The following is a 19,942-nucleotide window of genomic DNA, read 5'->3' on the forward strand; positions in this document are numbered from 1 at the left end:
CAGTAGTAGTTGTGCAAATCAGTAGTTAGTGCTTCCTAAGCAGCTTTGTTTCATAGCAGGACAATTTAGGCAGTTTCTATTAGAGTTTTTATTAGAGCAGGCCTGATTTCTTGTAAGGAATAAAAATGGTGGTAGACATACAATGAAGGTGTAATACTTGCACTTTTTTTTTTTAACTGCTTTACACATTGTATTGCAGATGGCTCCCTATTATCACCAGGAAAAAAAATTTAACTGTCAATTTGATGTAAAATGTGTAACACTTAAAAGCAGTGACAATTTTCTCAGTTAAGTCACTCCAGATAGAGATAGAAAATACTTTTTTTAAGGGTAGGTACTAAATTCTTCCACCATACCCACAATTCTGGATATGGCTCCTGTTATCACTGAACTTCAGCAATAAATCCAAGATCCAAAGTTCCTCTGTCAGTCCTGAGAAGAACTTTCTTCTGCCTGTCACACAACTCCTGTAAAGAAGTCCTATTTAAATAAGGCTAGGGTTTAACCAGAAGGCACTGACTATCCATTTAATGCAACAGTCATACCTAAAATTCAGAATGGCATTTAGTCTCAAACTCTTCAACAGTCAAGTCAGTGCTGTACTTTAATTACACTGCAGCATAAAATACTCCAACTTATTTGTTGGTGATCATAAGTCACTGAATAGATTTCCTGTCAATTTACATGCCATTATAAGCTGGTCCTCCTCCACCTTCAGGCACTACCCAGTTAATGTTCTGACTTGGATCTTTAATATCGCAGGTTTTGCAGTGGACACAGTTCTGAGCATTTATCTGCAGCCTTGATCCTTCTCCCGTTTCCAGAGGAATATATTCGTAAACTCCTGCAAAAAGCAAAAGAGAGCTATCACTTCACTGAACTGTTTCCCCCTGCATGTGTGTTCTACTACTTAACCAGCAAGCGCAATGAGGGAAGTGTATTGCTAGTGTGATTCAACTGCCTTCTTCCATGTGTACTAATTATTTCACCATGAAAATACTGTTAATATATTTTAAGACCTGCACTTGAAGTAGTAGGCTAGGTGGACTTTTCCTGAAGTACTTAAGTCTTTCACCTTGCAAAAACAGCTGACACATTTTTACTGCTTACCTGCTGGACAAAATCTTTGTTCCGGTCCATCAAATACAGCCAGATTTCTGCTCACAGGGATGCTGTCATCTTTGAGAGTTAAATGAGCAGGCTGGTCATGTTCATGGTTTGTACCACTTAAAGCCACAGATGACAGGAGATCAAAACTGATTTTTCCATCAGGCTTTGGGTATTCAATAGGTGTGCAATCTTTGGCTGGCTTGAGCTGAGCAAAATCTGGTCCTAAATATATTTTTAATAAGTAAGTTTCAGTATAGAATTACTGTAATTTGCAGTTACTCAAAAGAATTTAATTAAGCTATTTTAACTTCCCTTGTCATCAGAACGAAGTATTTTGTAAAAGGTAGCCTTTTTCATGAGGCAAAAAACTATGCCAAGTAGAATAGTGTTTTAATGTCTTCATTTACATTATTTGCTAGGTAATATGGCAACATCTGCTTCAATGCCTTATCACTGATTTCTTTTCTACACTTTTAAGGCCTCACCACTTGACCAGATGTGCTCCAGTTTCAACTAAGACCAGAAAATACTGACATATATATGTAGTATCTTCTTTCCAGAGATACTGAAATTACCTGGATGTTTCAATGTCCATGGTTCCATTCCTCTCAGTATCCAATAAAATATACCTGTGTAAATCATGCCTCCATACACACCAAGTATGCTATGGCAGGATGGTCGGATGTTTCTAACTGCGTACAGCTCTTTCCAGACCCAAGACTTTTTCAGGTTCTCTTCATATTCTTGCACATCAAGTCCTAAGGCAGTACATTACTTGTTAGGTACCTATAGTACATAAAGACTATCCTTGAAATAAAAAATAATTGCTGAAAAAAGGCAATTGTTAGCAATGAAGGCAGCAAAACGATCATTTCAGAACAGTAAGCTAGGAATATACTAGACGACATATTTCAGCCTCTTGAAGAGATCTGTTTTGTTGGCAGTTATCAGCAGATACCTACTGGTCCTTTGTAGCCTCTATTAAATGACCCACAAGCAGCATTAAATTGCCTCAAACCTCAGCTAAATGTAAAGATAACTGGCCAGGTGACTATAGTGGCACCTCTATGGGAAAACAGCTACTCGCTCATAGAATCTTAAGAATTGACCAGGAGAGTTTACCTGTGATCCAAGAGCCAGGTTTGTAATTTTAACATTGTCAAGGTCAAAAGCTTTTTCTTTACAAGTTATGCAACCACAGACATGCCAGTTTCAGTAACTGACTGTGGCCCAATGAATGATGCAAGTGCTAGAGAACATTTTTTGTCCCTTTGTAATCAGCAAGTTAATGAGATATATTAGACTACAAACTTTTGATTTAAACTCTTTGATTGTGTTCTTTATGAACACTAGACAGTGCACACTTGCCACATGACATCTACTGCAGTGCAGTTAAAGCCAAGTAATTATCTCAGGAAAAAAAATGTTTCCTCAAATGAAAATTTTCTGAGACCTTCCCCTTCACCATTCTCCATTACTACTGTATAGGAATAGATGTTCTAAATATTAAGTTTTAAGCCTTGTCTATACATGAAAACATGCTTCAGTCCATATTTTCTGTCTCACATACAGCTCTGAAAAAACCTCGTTACCTATGCACAAAGTGGACTGTAATATACTACTGTCTTGACAAAACTGGGAACAGTATATAAAACCTGTCCATAATCAAACAAGAGTGGCACACTACCCAATAAATGAGTGTTTATTGTTTCAGATGGGTTCTAAGCATTTTAACCTGCTGTACTAGTTGAAGTTTTAATTGTTCAACATACTTTCTGTGGCAAGATGTATTGCATGTTTCAGCTGAACAAGTGCTCACTAGGACTGAATCCACCACTACAGAGAAGAGATTTCTAAAATAATCATGTGGCACCAGGCTATAGTGTCCATCTCCAGAATGACTGAAATTCTAATGGGTTCTCTCTGTACAGTCTTTGTTAAAGAGATTTAAGGGAACAACCAAGGCTTAAATAAATCGCTACAATGCGGTCAGGATCAGGTGATTACTTCAATGTGTTTGCATTACATTTAATAGGAAATACACATCTCAAACTGAGAAGACTATAAAATTAAAGACAGAAAAAGAGGACTGAAGGAAAAAAGTATCCTAAGAATTAACGGTGAAGAGCAAACCTGAAAAATCTCACCCTGTTTTGCTTACATTGAATCTGTTCCTTTAATTTTTTTCTCTCTAATTCTGTGGTCTTTCAGTAACACTTTTTGAATCATAAGGTGCTAATTTTTAACATATTTGTAGGAAGGAAATGCATGCTATTTTTGTTTACTTATACAGGAACCATGAGCTTACTTTTCAGATGCTTGTTAGAGGCATATTTTTGTTCTAGCAGTAGGATCAATACTTAAGAACAACTAAGCAAAACTTTATTAATTTCTTTTTTTCTTAAATCATTTGACCATATAAATAGTAAATAAACAACAGATATCTTTTTAAACCACTACACTCATTTCACAATTTATCTGCATTTCCAACTAATTTGTTCAGACACATTTAGTTACTGCTAAGCTGTTGGTGATTCTAATTGAACATAAGGTATACAAATCAAAGTACAGTGATCTTACCTATTGTCTTTGATTGGAGGTTTTCATTGATTAATTGGCTAAAGATGGCTTCTGAAGCCAACATGCCGCTTTTCATCGCGGTATGTGTCCCTTTGATCTTAGGAACATTCATGAGTCCAGGACTGCAACCAATTAATAATCCACCTGGGAAGGTGAGTTTGGGTATTGACTGAAGAAGAAACAGAAAGAAAGGTGGTTTGTTTGTTTGTTCTTGTTTTTCAAAGTGAAAATAACATTCTGGAAATGAAACTGGCATGAGGCTTGAGTGTCCTTTAAATTTTTAGACTTGCATGTGCACTGTCTAAAAATACATGAAACTTACTCTGCCTATCAAGGAATTTTGGCATAGTAAGCAAATAAGAATACAGACATTGTACTGGGGCTGAGTATAAAATAACGACAAGACAACATTTTCCTTACGTCCTCTCTCCAGTTGCTTCATCTGCAACAAGACTGTGGTAATGTCACCCACCGATACTGTTTTCCTCCTTCAAGTTTAAGTGAATTCTTTTAAAAAAAAAAGACATTTGTGTGTTCCTGTTTTACACACAGTAAGTTGTATGCATCTCGTCTCAACAGTTTATTACTCAGTGCTTTTTTCCACAAATCTTTTCTATGAAACTGCACAGTGCCCTCCTCGTGCCCCCCGCAAAGGACTGACTCATTTCAGAAGCTGCTCAGCAGCCAACAAATATATTTTTGGTGCAAAATCATTGTCTTACTCCTTTTCTGTAAGAAGCATAATGTCATTGAGTACAGTCAACTCACAAACCTAAGACAGCCAGATGATTTGCAAACATCAGGTCTATAGTATTAATATACTTTGTTCTATGCCCATATTAACTAAGGAATACCTCAACTATCAAGACAGTTATTCTCACCCTCATCCAATGAGATTAAGATTTTAGACAGGGAACAGCTTCAAAATGCGGATCAACTGCACTTTGAGCAGAAAGCTGTGATCAAATCCTAGGTCTGAAATTGCTGAAGGTAAGTTACGGACATAGCCTTCCTCCAAAAGTCTTTAGTCCTGAGCAGCGCTTGTGAATCTAGCATCCTGCTTTTGTTAAAGCTGCCTGGAAGAATTCATTTTTTATTTAGCCTAAATAATTTGACCCCAAACAAGTAGCTTTATTTCATGAAAACTATCAAAAAAAATGTATCCCTTGGAATTCAAGACAATCTGAAAAACATTTTGTTTCTTCTGCTTGTTCAATGGTTACCTATTTACTATTCACTCAGAGCTAGTTACTTTTGAATATTCATATAGTAGCCACTAAAAAAAGTTGTACTATGCAGCATTTCCCCTGTGTTTTGGGCAATTTGTTTAATTATAGACTTAGCGATTTGGTTCATAAGAAAGGTAATTTAGGCTGAAAAGACAACTACAACTTTTAACTTAGTTTTCGGTGACCAGAAGTCATAAGTTCAGCTACATGACAGTATTTCAAAGGAATTAAGTATGTAGGATGTCCTCTCTTTTCACAAGACCTTTCGCTGAAAACAGTTATTCTGTCATCTCTATTAGGATGCAATGATGCAGTACTGACATCAGCATAGGAAGATTTCTTGACTGATTCTTTGAATCACATAGAAAGGTGGTGATCAAGTACTTTTCTTCTGCAACAACTGTTTCACTTAATAGGTACACACTGACCAACAGACTGTCAAAGTATGTATGAGACTAATCATGCAACACAAAAGGTTACACATACTCCAGCTTTGTTAGTAATTCTCATTATTAGTACTATGGCACTTGGTGCCTGTTTTCACAAGTCAGTTGAAGGAACACATCATGCCAGTACAGCACAAGCCCTCCCTGTCCCAAGATACAGGGTGAAATCCTTTCAACCTTGAGCAGCTGGAGAAGCCACCACCCTCTTGGCAGCAAAGAGACAAAACAAAGCTGGTTTGGAGGAGGGAAGAAGGGCAGATGCCTGTTCCCTGCAGAGTCCTCCCCGCCAGTGGACAGGGAACCCCACATTCTCCTCCCCTCAGCTCAGCTCAGGGTTGAAAAATCTGTTAAGTGAGTCTAATCTTTGACACTTACACAGGTTATCATTATGAAGTATTTTTTTCCCTGATGTTCATAATATACCTTGCTCAACAATAGCAACACTTCTTATGTTTTCCACAACACTCTTAAACCTTTTCAAAGTTTTTGATAAAATGGAGACAAAACAGAGGTTGCATGGGAATTTCTGAAGTGCTTGATTTTGCAATTTTAATAAACAGAAGAAATAACAGCTATGTAGACGCAGTCTATTAAAGTCTGTCCCCTCCTTCCACATATCCCCAAAAGCTATAAAATCGGGGAAACATCCAAGAGTGTGCTCTCTCTCACATACCAACTTAGCATCACTATGTTAAAAACTAAAGAACATGGTCATAAGGTTGTCTATAACAGACAAAAAAAAGCTTAGATTTATGGTAATTTTATACACCTATTTGATGCAATACTGTCACCAAAATGAAAACTGGAGCTACAGAACCACTTACATAAAATATTCCTGGACTCCAGTGATGCAAATGAGTCAGGCTGCTTCAGTTATTAATCAAAGCAACACATGCAAAAGAAGAGCTAATCTTAAAAATATTCCTAAGTGAATCATCAATAAAGCTTTTTTTTTACTGAAAGCATGTATTAAGAAAAAGCCATTTAAAAGTGTGACTTCATGATTAGCTAGACAATTCTATCTACAGAAAATAAAAAAAACCCAACAAAATAAGAGATACTTTTATGTTAGGAACAGTGCAAAGTAAGCAACACGTTGTTTTAAGTCCAGCAAAGAAGTCCAAAGATTAGGCAGAGATGTGCAAGAGCTGTAGTCCTACTGTCTGTGCAACTTAACAAAAAACAATGTCTGTGTCTTCAAAAATATCGTGTTCCTTCAGCCATATGTTTCGAGCAGTATAAGGAGTACGCAACTGAAGTCACAATCTGGCAACTTCATCAAAGCCAGAAATTCAATAATGACTATCTGTGATAGAGAAACCAGTGCACGGGGTGGAAAGAGAAGCCCCTCTTGTATAAAAGTCTAGATTAAAACATCTTGGTATTTTGATCTTACCTGTGTCAATAACAGACCAACAAGGGTTTCTGAAATAAGCTAGTAACACAGCTGTGTTACAATGTGATATAACACATTTCCAGAGTGGACAAAGTAATCAACCCACAGATTGAATAAACATGTATCACGTGAGTAATCAAGAAGTTGCTTTGTGAACCCAGGACTCAGTCTCAGGCACACACACTGGTGTCAAAGCCTAACTCCTCAAGACTATGACAAGAGTTACACTGATGCTGAAATTCTACTTGTATTGCAAAAACTGCACAAAGCCACATTTATACTAAAGAGGTTCAAAAACAAAAGACAAGTAGTCAGAGGACAGAGTGAATGGCCACACACACAGGCTGCTGATCATGAATGCTCAGGCTAGTTTTAAGCTCCAAACTGAAAGAAGCATCTATAAGATGGATCTGGGAGTCCAGGACACACAGCCATGTCCTGTGTTTCAAGATTCCCACCTTAGAAGCTAACAGGTTGAAAGGACTTTAGCTGTTGAACAAATTCTAGACTATTTCTCCTGAAAGTTGTTCCAGCCCTTTCAACTGACCTTGGACTCCTTAAAGGAACAAAATGAACAAGATATTCCATCTCCCAAGAAAGCAGAAATTCGAAGTTGTGCCTGAAAGATACTGAAGGTATCTGTACTTGAGGAGGTGAATACTTTTATCTGCCAAGCTACATAACAATTTCAGCACCATGACTGACTTCAGGGTCAAGCATTCGAACAAAGTTCCCTCTGCTAGAATAAACAAGTAATTTGGAAAATGCACCCCCCAACCCCACAAAAACAACAGATGAGTGGTGCTACCCTCTCTTCCCCAGAGTTCCAGGCACAACAAAGAATTACCTGTTGCTTCTTTGCTGCTGAACATATTGGACTGCAATATAAACTCCACTTCATATTTCATTTAAAAAGTGACGTGACTATGTCAGAAGATTTTTAGTATGACAGAGCCTAAGTCTCGCAAATCTCAGCAGCCAGTATCCAGCAAGATAACAAGGCTTTTCTGTCCAGCAAAACTTTTGGCTTTATTCAGCTTTATTATAGTTCAGTTGTTTCCCAACAGCATGCAACCTAAATCTACAGCAATAAAAACATGGATATAGAGAACTGAAAGTAAAAAAAACGCATGAAAAAGTTACCTGGAAACCACCTTCATTTAATGCTCTGGCACCATAGGCAATCCTTGTTCCACCCTCCAAAGTAGGCTGTACACTAGGATGGTGCTTCCACCTCTGAAACTCCCTAAATGGATTCAAATAGGGATTTTGATAATCTAAACCAACCTTAAAAAAAAAAAAAAGAAAAAAGTGCAACATTATGAAAATAATGTATGGAATTTCAACAAAAGTTTGAAAAGAAAACCATTAGATATTACCACATCAACTCTTTAAATCTATTTTATACTAAACCAACCTCAGGATCTTTCTACTTAAAGAAACTACTGCCAAAAATACATTCTATTAACAGTATAATAGAAGCAAATCTGAGAATTTGCTTCTACAAGACTGTTCTCTGCCCTACCTGAAGCCCGAAGCATGGAAAATATTTAATTGCATTGTAATCACCTTCTATCTGTCTCAAAATAAAATAGTGAAATTAAGCATGGTTTAATGGGCAGGATAAGCAAGAAAACTTGTTTTAAATTTGTGTTTCAAAACCTCTTTGCCCTAGAAAAGCTGGAAGGAGAGGTAAACAATTATTTCTAGATAGTTATGTCCTTGTGCTCACATATTTTAACCAGTTCTTCACATCATTTAGTGGAGTCAATTATCATTTCCAATTATGTGAGGCATTGTAACAAAGCACAGGGGAGCAATGATGAAAGCAGAAAATGGGGGACAAAAGACTGCCAATTGGCTGGATGCCCAGGATTCTTATCTTATGCATTTGAGAATTTGCCCAAAGATATACTCTGCATTTCCCGTCTTTAATATACTCTTAAAAGGACTTTTGTTGCTGAATTTTCTCTTTTGAGAAAGGGATTATTTCTGGTTCCTGTAAGCTTTATTTGAGACAAATAATAAAATGTATCATGAGTCTGCAACAAACAGTACCTTGATTTCTCTGGCACCTCACTGCTTTCAGAGCACTGCTTGCATCTGCTTTCCTTGCTAGATAAAGTTAATGAGCAATTTTCAAAATAAGTGCAAGATAATCCTTGAGTCAGCTCAGACTGACAGTGTAAAGTTCAAAGACAAAAGAGTGCTTGGATGTTCACACAAAAGTTGATTTTCTCCTATGTGAACTGGAGATAATATGAACATTACTGATTACCATTCTCAGTAAGAATCAAAGCTCTCTACCCTTCTAAAAGCAAACAGAATTTGAATGTCTACTGTCTGTACTTATTAATTCCAATACTGGAAATCTGCACAGGACAAGTATGCATGTCTGAGAAAAGCTAACAATTTTTTTTCGATGTTTCTTGCAAAACAGTTAGACAAAAATACAGTTTTCACACACAGAGAGTCTGGAATCCTTCTGAAATTTAGGAGGCCAAAGTGTGACCTCAATCCCATGCTGCTGAAAGTTCAGATTGTGTGCCCGACTCTTACAACGTCTGTGTGTAAAGCACATGCACAGGATAAACAGTGCACGCTTCATTTAGGACTGTAGGTGCTAGAGCAACATTTCCTACTTGCTACTTGCATCACCGGCTGGTGGAATGACACAAGACTGTGTCTCTAGTGATCTCAATACTTCCAATAAAGAGGCAGTAAGAAGAAAAAGCTACCTGCCCAATTCAGAAAGACAGTTGCTAAAGAGGGCAAGGCAAATGGGGTGAAGAATAGTAAGAACATACTGAAGAGCTCAGAAACGGAAGGGATGCTGCTTGTGGAACTGCAGAGTTCTTCCACTTTTTATGTTTCTCTCATAAAGTGGAGCTGCACCCAAGCCTGACACACGAATAAGGAAATGGAACTATACAAAGTGTACGTGATTTAGACATTTCCTAACTTGCAAAAATTTTGTGAGCAGAGTTTTGATTAATCATCTTGTTTTGGCTTTACCAAAATTTGTTTGGTTTGCAAAAAAAATTTATTTGTAAGTTTTCAATTTTGTTCTTAATAAAAAGACACTGGATTAAAGATAGATTAATATGACAAATTAGCTTTCCCCAATACAGGCATAAGCGCACTTAAGGCTGAGAAAGTACTAAATTTGGTCTGTTGCTATTCTTATGTTTTCATTTTCACATTAAAAGTGAGAAGAAATTGCATAAAAATGAAGACCAAACAACAACAAAAAAGCATGAAAAAAACCAACTTCACTTACCACAAATCCAAGAGCAACTAAAGGTTCACCCTCATTTAAGTGATAAAGAAAGGATCCTCCATATGTATGTCTGTCTAAAGGCCAGCCTACAGTATGTTCTACTCTTCCTGGTTTCCATTTCTTTTCATCAATAGTCCATAACTGAAATGAAGATGATGAAAAAATTACTTTATATTGCAAAGTAATGGCCTTTCAATAATATAATAAAAGACAAACACACAATTAAATATAGAAGAAATTAGTTTACTGCTATGACCAATGCATAAATTCATATGGCAAAATACCAGGTAATAAGTATACTTTTTTTGGATTACCATTTAAGAATTTCCTAATACTTCTCTTTCTTGAAATGCTGTGCATCAGAAAATGTGACTGAGACTCCAGTACCATACACCAAATTTGCATTCAGCCACAAGATCCTTTATGTCGGTGACTTAAATAGATACTTCTGCTAAGGAATGCAATGCTTACATTGACCTTTTTCTTCAAAAAAAAAATTATTTTTTTGTATGAATCACTGCAATTTCCTCACAAGTTTTTCAAGGTGAAGCTTAACAATATGCCTGAGTTGATCTAAATATGTGTTGTCAAACAGGTAGTCCTCTCTCTGCTCTCTCCTACACAACTCCAGTGCTCATCTGACCCATGGTGAACTCACAGAAGCATCTGCCGGTTTCCACTAGCGAATCAATTTTCTGCTCATTTCACAAAAGTCTCTTCACCATGAAGTTATGTGCCAGATGCAGTCTAATGACAGAAGGGCAGTTGAGCACCATTAGATCAGCTCCAGCATGGAGGGTAGATCTATATTAATGTTTCAGTTTAGATTAAGCAGCACATTTTTGAGCGGGACTCCTGATTCCTCCGACTTACTATACTTTGGTGCACATTGTACAGCAGCCATGGATGGCATGAATTGGATTCCTTTCACATGAAACTAAACTGTAAGACAGGCTTCAGAAGCCCATCTAAAGCATTCCAGTCATGAAAGGACACTCAGTCCATGGGACTAGACCAGAGCTAGTCCAAAGTAAAAATAAACCTGAAACGTGCATGGTATGGATATCAGCTCATCAGCACCAACTATTTCACTTTACAGACCCATTCCTATTGGACTGTACTATTTGCTAAAGCAGACACAGGCTCATCTGGAAGCAAAAGGAGCTCTACAGCAAAATCCTGCTTTAACAAGAACTCGGATATTTGAAATTGTAACTAAGACTATGTCATACATTTACAGAATGGTTATTCTCTACAGAAGTGTAAACTAATTATTTAACAAATATTTTGTAGCTGGAAGTGCATGCTTAAAGTAATAAATAAATAATATGTTATAGTCAAACTCTGAACTTGTTCTAAATAATACAGCTTTTTTTCATGAGTGGTATTTCCTGAGTATAAAATATTTTAAAAAGGAAACCTGATTGCTATCCCAATTTTATAAGCCCAGTGAAGGGATTTTGGGGGGTGGGGTGGGGAAAGCTCATCCAGAGAGTGTTTCAGAGACCGTGAAGCATTATCTGGACCAGTTCTTTTTTCTTTCTCTCCCTCTCTCTAATTAATATACGGAAAACCCATAGAAAGCCTTTCCTCCCCTCCTCAGGTACTACACCCCCCCAAATTAGGCAGCATGAATCCCCCTCTCATTTAGTAAAAGTACTGAGAACAGATTTCACAAATGAACCTAATTTGAAATTAAATTAAGAGATTAATGAGTGGATTTGCCAGTACCTCTAGTTATAACACATATATGAGAAGAAGCAGCTGAAACGAAACAGCCACGACATTCAGGGAACATCATCTCTGATCAGCTTCAGAATAGCAAAGATTCTGAAGTCTGAAAGTGTAACTCAAAATCTATCATTCTATCATTCTAATGTCTTACACAAATTAGCTTGAAAGCAAACAAAAACTACCTTATAGCTTCACAGTATTTTCCTTAATTGTTAAAATTATGCAGGTGATACCTCTTTCAGTCCAATGCCATAGCTCTGGGGTTGACATTTCTCCCTCAGATTGTATTTTTTGTACAGCTGTTTGGCTAGATGTCCATGACAACCTTCAGCAAAGACTGTGACTTTAGCGTGGAGTTCCAAGCCTCTTTCAAAGGTAGCCTGCAAAAGTAGAGAATTTCATCAGCAGTTAGATCTGTGCCACACCAAACTCACAGCAAGAAATTGGAGGGCAATAAAGGGATTTTACACTACTTTGTGGCACTGCCCAGAACCTACAAACCATTGCAAGCTATGGCTCTAGCCCAGGTGTCTTTTCCACCTAACCATGATGCACCCTGGGCAAATCTTGTAAGGGGATTCCAGTAAAGCAGCACTACAGTGAATTGCCATTCATTACTGAAAAAGAGAATCTTTTTCAGCTCGGAGGATACTTATATCGCATCTGCTGATTCATACGGTGCAAAGGAACCCTGACAGAACAAAGAATCTTAATCTATAACTTCACACTTTAATTTCTGCTCATGAAGTCACATTACAATAAAACATTGTGTGGGCCCCCCCCAACACATGAAAGGCTAGAAAAACATCAGATCAGAAAAACCTGCATCAGCCCTGCCCCCAAAAGAACCCACTACCTCAGAATAAAGTTACTACAATATTACACTAATCTTGCATGTTAAAACATACAATAAAACTAAACTAACATTAAGTATCATTATAAAAAAAATTTCTCATAAAAAATTCCAACAAGATTGAGAGTAAGTTAAGGGGAACTGGCATACTTGTGTATGAGCATGTCATCTGCATATGTGAGCGCACTGGACGAGAATATTACTAGATTACATTTGCAATGTAAGGATACAAGATTCTTGCAGGGAAAAAACCCAAAAAGCTTGATTTGAGTCAGAAAGTTTAATGTTGAAAAAGATAATGAAAACAGTTTTGGATGAAGATATCCAGCAGTACCCAATAAAACCATCTCAAGGTAAGCCAGCATAGGTCCAGGAGCAACTTATTGCTTTGGTTTTTAATTGTCTCTCAGCTGCAATCTGCTTGTAGCTTACTGGCTGGAAACCTCTGAAAAAAGGCTAGCAAATGAAAACGCTCCCTCTAGTTGGGAATTACCTTTAAACAGGAGTTACAAGATTTTGGCAATTTTTTTGTGTATTCTTTGAATTCCTGATTGTCCACCTGAACATGAATTAATCTTACAAAATACTAAGAGAACTACAGTGACTCACTACTTGATCTAAAGATTAAAAATTTATACTGTCCAATTTGAAGCAGATTATATAAAATAAACAAACTACAACTCCACATTGTAGATATCAGAAATTCATGAATTTGAAATGTTTCAGTAATGTGACAAAGTTGTGTTTCACAGTTAACATCGTTCTCCAGCACCTACACAAGAATCAACGTGCAACTTTTTAACTATGTATTTTTACCATTGGCGTTTTTGTTCGATTGGTGCTGACTGCAAGGTGAAACTCTATTCATTAACCACAGTCTATTTGATTAGGCTCTGTATAAACACATTGAAGATATTCTTGCCTTGAAAGTTACACAAACTATGTCTATTTACCTGAACCTTTATACACTGGAGGTAATATCAGCTGACCTAAACACAGCTAAAACACTTGAACACTCAAAAAGTTGCAGTAGTAGCACACTGATTATGTACATTAAAAGAAGTTAATAGACATATTCTTCCAGACTAGATGGAAAAAAATTCTGGCTTTTGAGGATGCCTAAAAAAAAATAAATAAAAAAATTATAGTTCCTTCCCATTTTAAACCAAAACCAAACCAAACTCCCAATAAATCTTCACTACCACAGCAGGCTGTACGCATTACTTGAGCCTCCTACTGGGGAAATGCATACCTGAAAAGAAGAACGTGTCTACCCCCTACAGGTGACAGCCCATCAATATTATCTTGGAAAAATGCATTACTTTTCCCTTCCTCCTCCATTGGCTATATTATTTCAAATCAAGAATGAGTCTTTTCCTCTCATTCTCTGCCTTAAATGGGAAAAGTAGCCCACAATTTTATGTGAAAGTAACCAGCTCCTTGAAACATTATGTAACTAGTAAGAAACCTTACAAAAGAAAGTAAATCTTAAGAAAAAACTTGTACCCTTAATTTCTGTAGCCAAGTAATTCTATGTGAAAGTTGTTCTGAGGTGCCAAATTCTCCCTAGGTATTGCACAGGGAAGCAACACGCTTACCACTGGTTCTGGATTCCACTAAAAATCAAAGTCCGACACTTAGGGCAAGGAGTCACCTTCTGGATACAGAAGTGTGACCAACCAGCAAAAAGGTATAAAGATTCAGTGTGTACCTTGCCCCAACAAGATAGACAGACTGTCAACAGATCAACTGCAGTTGTAAATATCAAAGAAAGCAGATCAGCCAGAAGCATACTCTCTTACACACTGCTAGTTACCAGCTAGACAACAGCTTTCTATTTCACCTTCACACCTTCTAGGAGTTACTGGAATTCTTTCCTTTCCTGATTTCACATATGCCAAAACACCCTTACAATATTTCCTTCAAGACACCCCCAAACAAACCTCCTTTCTGCAAAGGTTTTTTCTACTAATCCCAGAAGAAGTTTACAGTGTTCTGAACCCAAAACTTTCACAGGTAATTCATCCATTTTACATACAGAGAGGGAAGACAGGTACTGAATTTTACACTTTCTCTTAGGCTACAGCAAGACTACTGATGGCAGTAGAAGCAGTTATATCACAATTTCCATAATTAGACCCCTAGTTATGGGGAAGGTAGCTACTTACTTTAGGTGCTCCATCCTTTTGAATGCCTACATCATTAGTTGCTATCCCTTTCACGCTACCATCTTCGTGAAAAAGAACCTTTGGAAATATTTAAACAAACAAACACAAAAACATTTTAATGATCTATCATTTTAATCCATTCATAAAAGGTTGTAATGCAGAACTTCTAAGTACTATGTCTTTCATTGTCAACCTTGAAGATTGTGTATTTATTAACATGCTGTACGATCCACTTGCACTTTGCTGAACCGGGGCCAGAGAACTTAGACACTGAAACACAGTTTTCACAATACACGTCTGTTAAAAAGAATGTTGTGAATGTACAAATAATTGGGAGTGAAGGGGGTTCCAAAAACCCTTTTCATATACACACTGATGTCATTATTACCTCAGCTGCTGCATAGCCTGGATACACCTCAACGCCCAAAGCTTCTGCTTGTTCACCTAGCCAACTCACAAAGTGGCCCAGACGTACTATGTAATTTCCATGATTAACCATTGGAAGTCCTAGGCAAAAAAAGACACACACAGATGAAACATAGAACAGTAAGGAAAATAACAGAAGTTGTATATATCAGACATCGTATCTTCTTCTACAACTACTATCTTCACAGTAATGTCATGTGTTATCACAGCCATCATCTACATAGAGCCTATCACTGTAAGCTGTCATGTTCTACATATGCTTGCTGTACTACACTGAAATCAAAATTGTTTGATTCATGGAGAAGTTGAAAAAGACACAGAGAAAGATGACTCCCTACCACCTCACTAAACTTTACCTGGAAGAATTGGCACCGGAATTCTATATTTCTTTGTTAAAATTCCAAACTTGTCTTCAGTTACAGGAGTATTAAGTGGAGCCTACATAAAAAAAGAAAACAGAAACAGTACTGAGAGTTATGTTTTTCTAGCCAATCCAACAAAAACAACAAATAAAATAAACAAAATAAATCAAACAATCACACTGGCAGTCAAGCAAAGGTTTAATAAAACACTTCTGTAGGAAGGTATCACAAGAGAGAAAATAAAATACTTTGAGGCAGTCATCAGGCAAGAATCAACAAAACTACTGAGGTAAAAAAAATGGAACAGGGCCTTGCAAATCAATTCTATAGTTTGTATACAGGCTTGTACTACATCAATGTTCTAGACCTTCCTAAAGAAGACAGCTCAACTTGCATATTTATCCCAGTAAGACAAAACGACTAGTCCACAGCCCACTTCTTGCAGCTCCCAGGTGACAGCAGGCAGCTGGCTACAAGCCAGATGGTTGTTCTGACAGAGATGGCAACTCATTTCTTGCTATCCTCCCTCCTAAAAGCATCTTAGGCCTCCGTTACACCACCATGTCCGCACAAAAATCAGCGTACTATGTGCCATTTCTTGAGACTATGAAGAACTATTGCACAGAAGCAACAAGTCTGACTTTGCTAAGAATCGACAATCTTACTGCTTGTGCACGGGAGCTGGATTCTGCACAAATGCAGTAAGTGCAGTGCATCCCAAGACACACCAGACATACTGCGTATATGCAGTAAGACTACTATATGAAAGAGCAAAGGCCACAGCACACCTGTGTAGACACAAAACTTCAGCATTGCTAAACTAGAGGAAACAGGCTAAAAAGAAAGTAGGAGTTTTTTTGTTTTGATAGATCAACATATTTTAAAATGGTATGAAGTACCAATGGTACCAAGGTACTAAGTCATACCAGAATGCATCAGATATGGAGTTCGTTACAAGCTAGCAATTAATTTTGTTTATATGCTCATACATACCCCCCGCTCCTTCCAGTCCGGAAAAAGTTCTTGTAAGGACCTTGGCTCAAGACAAGCACCAGACAGTGTATGTGCACCAATCTGAGAAGCCTTCTCCACCAGACAAACACGTATTTCTTTGCTATGCTCAGCAGCTAACTGTTTGAGTCGAATAGCTGCAGAAAGACCTGCAGGGCCTGCTCCAACAATGACAACATCAGCTTCCTCTGCAAATCTTTCCATGTTTACCCCTTTAATAGAAAAAAGATAATAACATAAACCAATCTCCAGTTTCTCCCAGCCTGTCTCTTGCTAAACCTTACTCTGTGATACTGGCTACTGGGTATCCCAGAAGTATTACTTTGCATAAAAGGAGTCTAAATATTCAAGACAATCCCCACTTCAGTACTTGGAAGAGTGCAGAAGAACATTAGCAGATCAATGTAAAATCAGGTCATTTTAAGTTGTAAGAAGATATACCATAAAAACATATACTCAATCTCTATGCACCATAAGTAAGTATCACCTTAGAATGTTGAGCTTAAGAGCCCGGTTGGCTAGCTGTATCAAAGACATTCAGTGAAACTCCAGGTAAGGGAGAAAGAAAACAGACCCTTAGTCAGAACACGTGACTTGATTTCACACTAATTAATCATTGTCTTTTCTGAAATTGAAGCAATTAAAATTGCTGAATGTAGAGACTAGAATGCCGAGAGATATATATTAATCTTATCTTCTCACAAACTCTCACGGTAAGAACAACTGAAAAAATCCAACAGATACATACCTGACAAAATTAAATGTTGTTGTGATAGTCACTAAAGCAAAAGCTGCTTATATATTTTCTTTAAATAACTAGGATCAAGTTTAATATGATCCCATATTATAGCACTAAAGACACTCACTGTGAGATAGGAACCACAAAATTTCATTTGGAATATTAGTACTGTATTTAAGAGTACAGAATTTCTGTAAAAAGAAAAAAACAGCAACACATTTCAGTGTCTTTAAAACTGAGCAATAATAACAATAAAGAAGCTTTTAAAGAATGCATTTTTTCGCTTACCTTCCCATCGTTTGTCTTTGTCCCGAGGATGAATTGTATAATGCGTAGTTATCCGGGGTACAGAGGCAGTAGACACACATCTTGCGATATGCAGTGATGGAAGGCACTCACTCTTTACCAACTTTAGAGCATGAAAGCACTGACGTGCTGCAAAAATTAGAAACAAATCTGTCAAGTCAGTCATTCCCCAAATTTTTCGACTTTTCAGAGACACAAGTGGCACAACAAATGTGACAGCTCCACCACCCCAAAGGCTAGCCGGTGACGTGAAGATGAGGAACCATAAACACAGACTTTTAAGTTTTCAAGGTAGGAATGCGCTATATAATTTTATATCAGAAAAACAAAAAAGTAAAGAGCTTCCCCTTTAAGCATTCTTCACATAATACCATTCAATACACTGGCCATTTCTGACAGCTGATGTAGGAAGAAAACATGTGTACACAGGTGAAACACATTTTAAGTTCCTACTATTTCATTTTAAACTTCAAAAGATTTATTTCAGACCTCATTAAAAGTGACCAAGCAAGTTCATCTCTTTTGACATCTGAACACATGTTGAGACACACAGTCTGGGCTACTGATACTAGACAGTTGGTCTGAAGTAAATGACATGGTCTACAATAAAAGCTCAGACTTAAACCCAAGTATACTTTAGCCAAAGCTAGGTACAGTAGATATAGTTAATCTTTACCTTTTCTGCAGATACGTTAATTGTTGCAAGAACAAATTAGAATTTCTTTTTAAGCAAATAGACCAAATGTAAGCTTAAAATGATCAAAATAGGACTCTGTTCAGAAGGGCTATTACATGTCGCATTCTTGTCTAGTCTTCCTCTCTCACAAAAAAAATTGTGAAGATGTGGATGATTTGTACTCAGAAAACTAGCATAGTTAGCACCAAAAGTAGTTATAAAGTCTGTGAACTAACGCACCTTGACAGGTATTTTTCCTTCCTTTAAGGATTCCCTTTCTCTAACTTCAGGGGTGAAGGAGAATATTGTATTTGAAGTGGAGTACTTCTGCAAAACTACATAAGTAAAATCATCAACGTCCTACGACTGAAATGTTTTACTAAGTGTGGCAGTTGGCAAGGCCAGCGCAAACATCCTCCATTATAACTCTGCACAGTGACATGATACTGTACTCTGCACGCAAGGTAGTAAGTATTATCTACATTGGTTTCTTAACAGCAATTTTGTACTTAACCAGCATAACATAAAAGCTATTCTCATACCATCTTGTGACTCTTAATTACCCTTTGCCTGCAACCAGGCAGGATCCAAGAACAAGCAATGTATTTTTTAAGCATGGTAACAACTACACCTACGCATATATATCAAAACACGACACCTTAACTTACTTTTCGAGATATTTTTATTTGAGCAGAACTGACGGCACTATGAACTACATAGTATAACTAAAAATATGGCAGTTGTTTCACACGCAGGCAAAAGAAGGGAAATTCCGCTCAGAATACATCTGATAATTACACGGGCAGGTCCAAGCCCCGAACGGGCAGGTTCTTCCCAGGGAGGGCGCCGAGCTCACGCCACCCCGCCGCGGAGAGCTGACGGGCCTGGCCACCTGACGGGAACGAAACGCTTGCAGGAACCAAGCGATCCCCAAGCAGAGGCTTTACTGTTCCGCCGCTCTTTCAGTAACTGCTGCCGGGACGCTGCCTCTGCAAGTCACTTCGTCAGTAAGGGCGCGCATTCGACGGCTGCATTGCGCCCTTTCAAGCAGGTCACACCTCCTCCCGCTCCGAGACAACGAAGTGACACTGCTGACGCACCACGGCACACACGAGCAGCGAAACACGCCGGCAACGCGCGGCGCTCCCGCCCCGTCCCGCACCTCCAGGCCGACAGAGCGGCCGCCGGGCCAGGGGGAGCCCGGCCGCGCCACCGCCGACCCCAACGGCCGCTCAACGCCCCCCGCCCGCAGGATCCTCCGCCGGCCCCGCTCCCGGCCCCGCCCCGGCCGCGACCTTTGCCCTCCTTCCGCGCCGCGCCAGCCGCCGGGCACAGCCTGCCGAGCGGCGGCGGCGGCGGCCGCCCCAGCCCCGACCCCTCGGGACGGTCAGCCGCCCCCGCAGCGAGCCGGCGCGTTACCTCGGCTGGAGGACGGGCAGCGAGAGAGCAGCATGGCGCCGGACCGCGACCCCCTCGGCGCCCTCCCACCGGCCCTCGGCCACGCCGCGCCTGCGCAGTAGGCCGCCGGCGGGAGGACGCCGGTCCCGCCCCGCCCCGCCCCGCCCCGTCCCGCCGGCGGGACTACAGCTCCCAGAGCTCCCGGCGGCACGACCCGGCCCAGCTTCC

At 38.8% G+C, this 19,942-nt stretch overlaps 1 protein-coding gene across 1 annotated transcript; it reads right to left on the minus strand.

Moving 5' to 3' along the window:
- Nucleotides 1-72: 72 nt before the first annotated feature.
- On the minus strand, nucleotides 73-19,847 carry ETFDH (electron transfer flavoprotein dehydrogenase). Its single transcript, XM_075029276.1, has 13 exons — nucleotides 19,736-19,847; nucleotides 17,623-17,769; nucleotides 16,578-16,807; nucleotides 15,579-15,660; nucleotides 15,185-15,303; nucleotides 14,797-14,874; nucleotides 12,009-12,155; nucleotides 10,042-10,182; nucleotides 7,905-8,048; nucleotides 3,691-3,859; nucleotides 1,686-1,868; nucleotides 1,111-1,332; nucleotides 73-844 (listed from the first exon to the last, which is right to left on the minus strand). Exons 1-13 carry the CDS (start codon nucleotides 19,767-19,769, stop codon nucleotides 681-683), a joined length of 1,860 nt encoding a protein of 619 aa, XP_074885377.1. The 5' UTR covers nucleotides 19,770-19,847; the 3' UTR covers nucleotides 73-680.
- Nucleotides 19,848-19,942: the final 95 nt, after the last annotated feature.

The sequence above is a fragment of the Buteo buteo genome, chromosome 1 (genome assembly GCF_964188355.1).
Source record: "Buteo buteo chromosome 1, bButBut1.hap1.1, whole genome shotgun sequence".
Classification (NCBI taxonomy): Eukaryota; Metazoa; Chordata; class Aves; order Accipitriformes; family Accipitridae; genus Buteo; species Buteo buteo.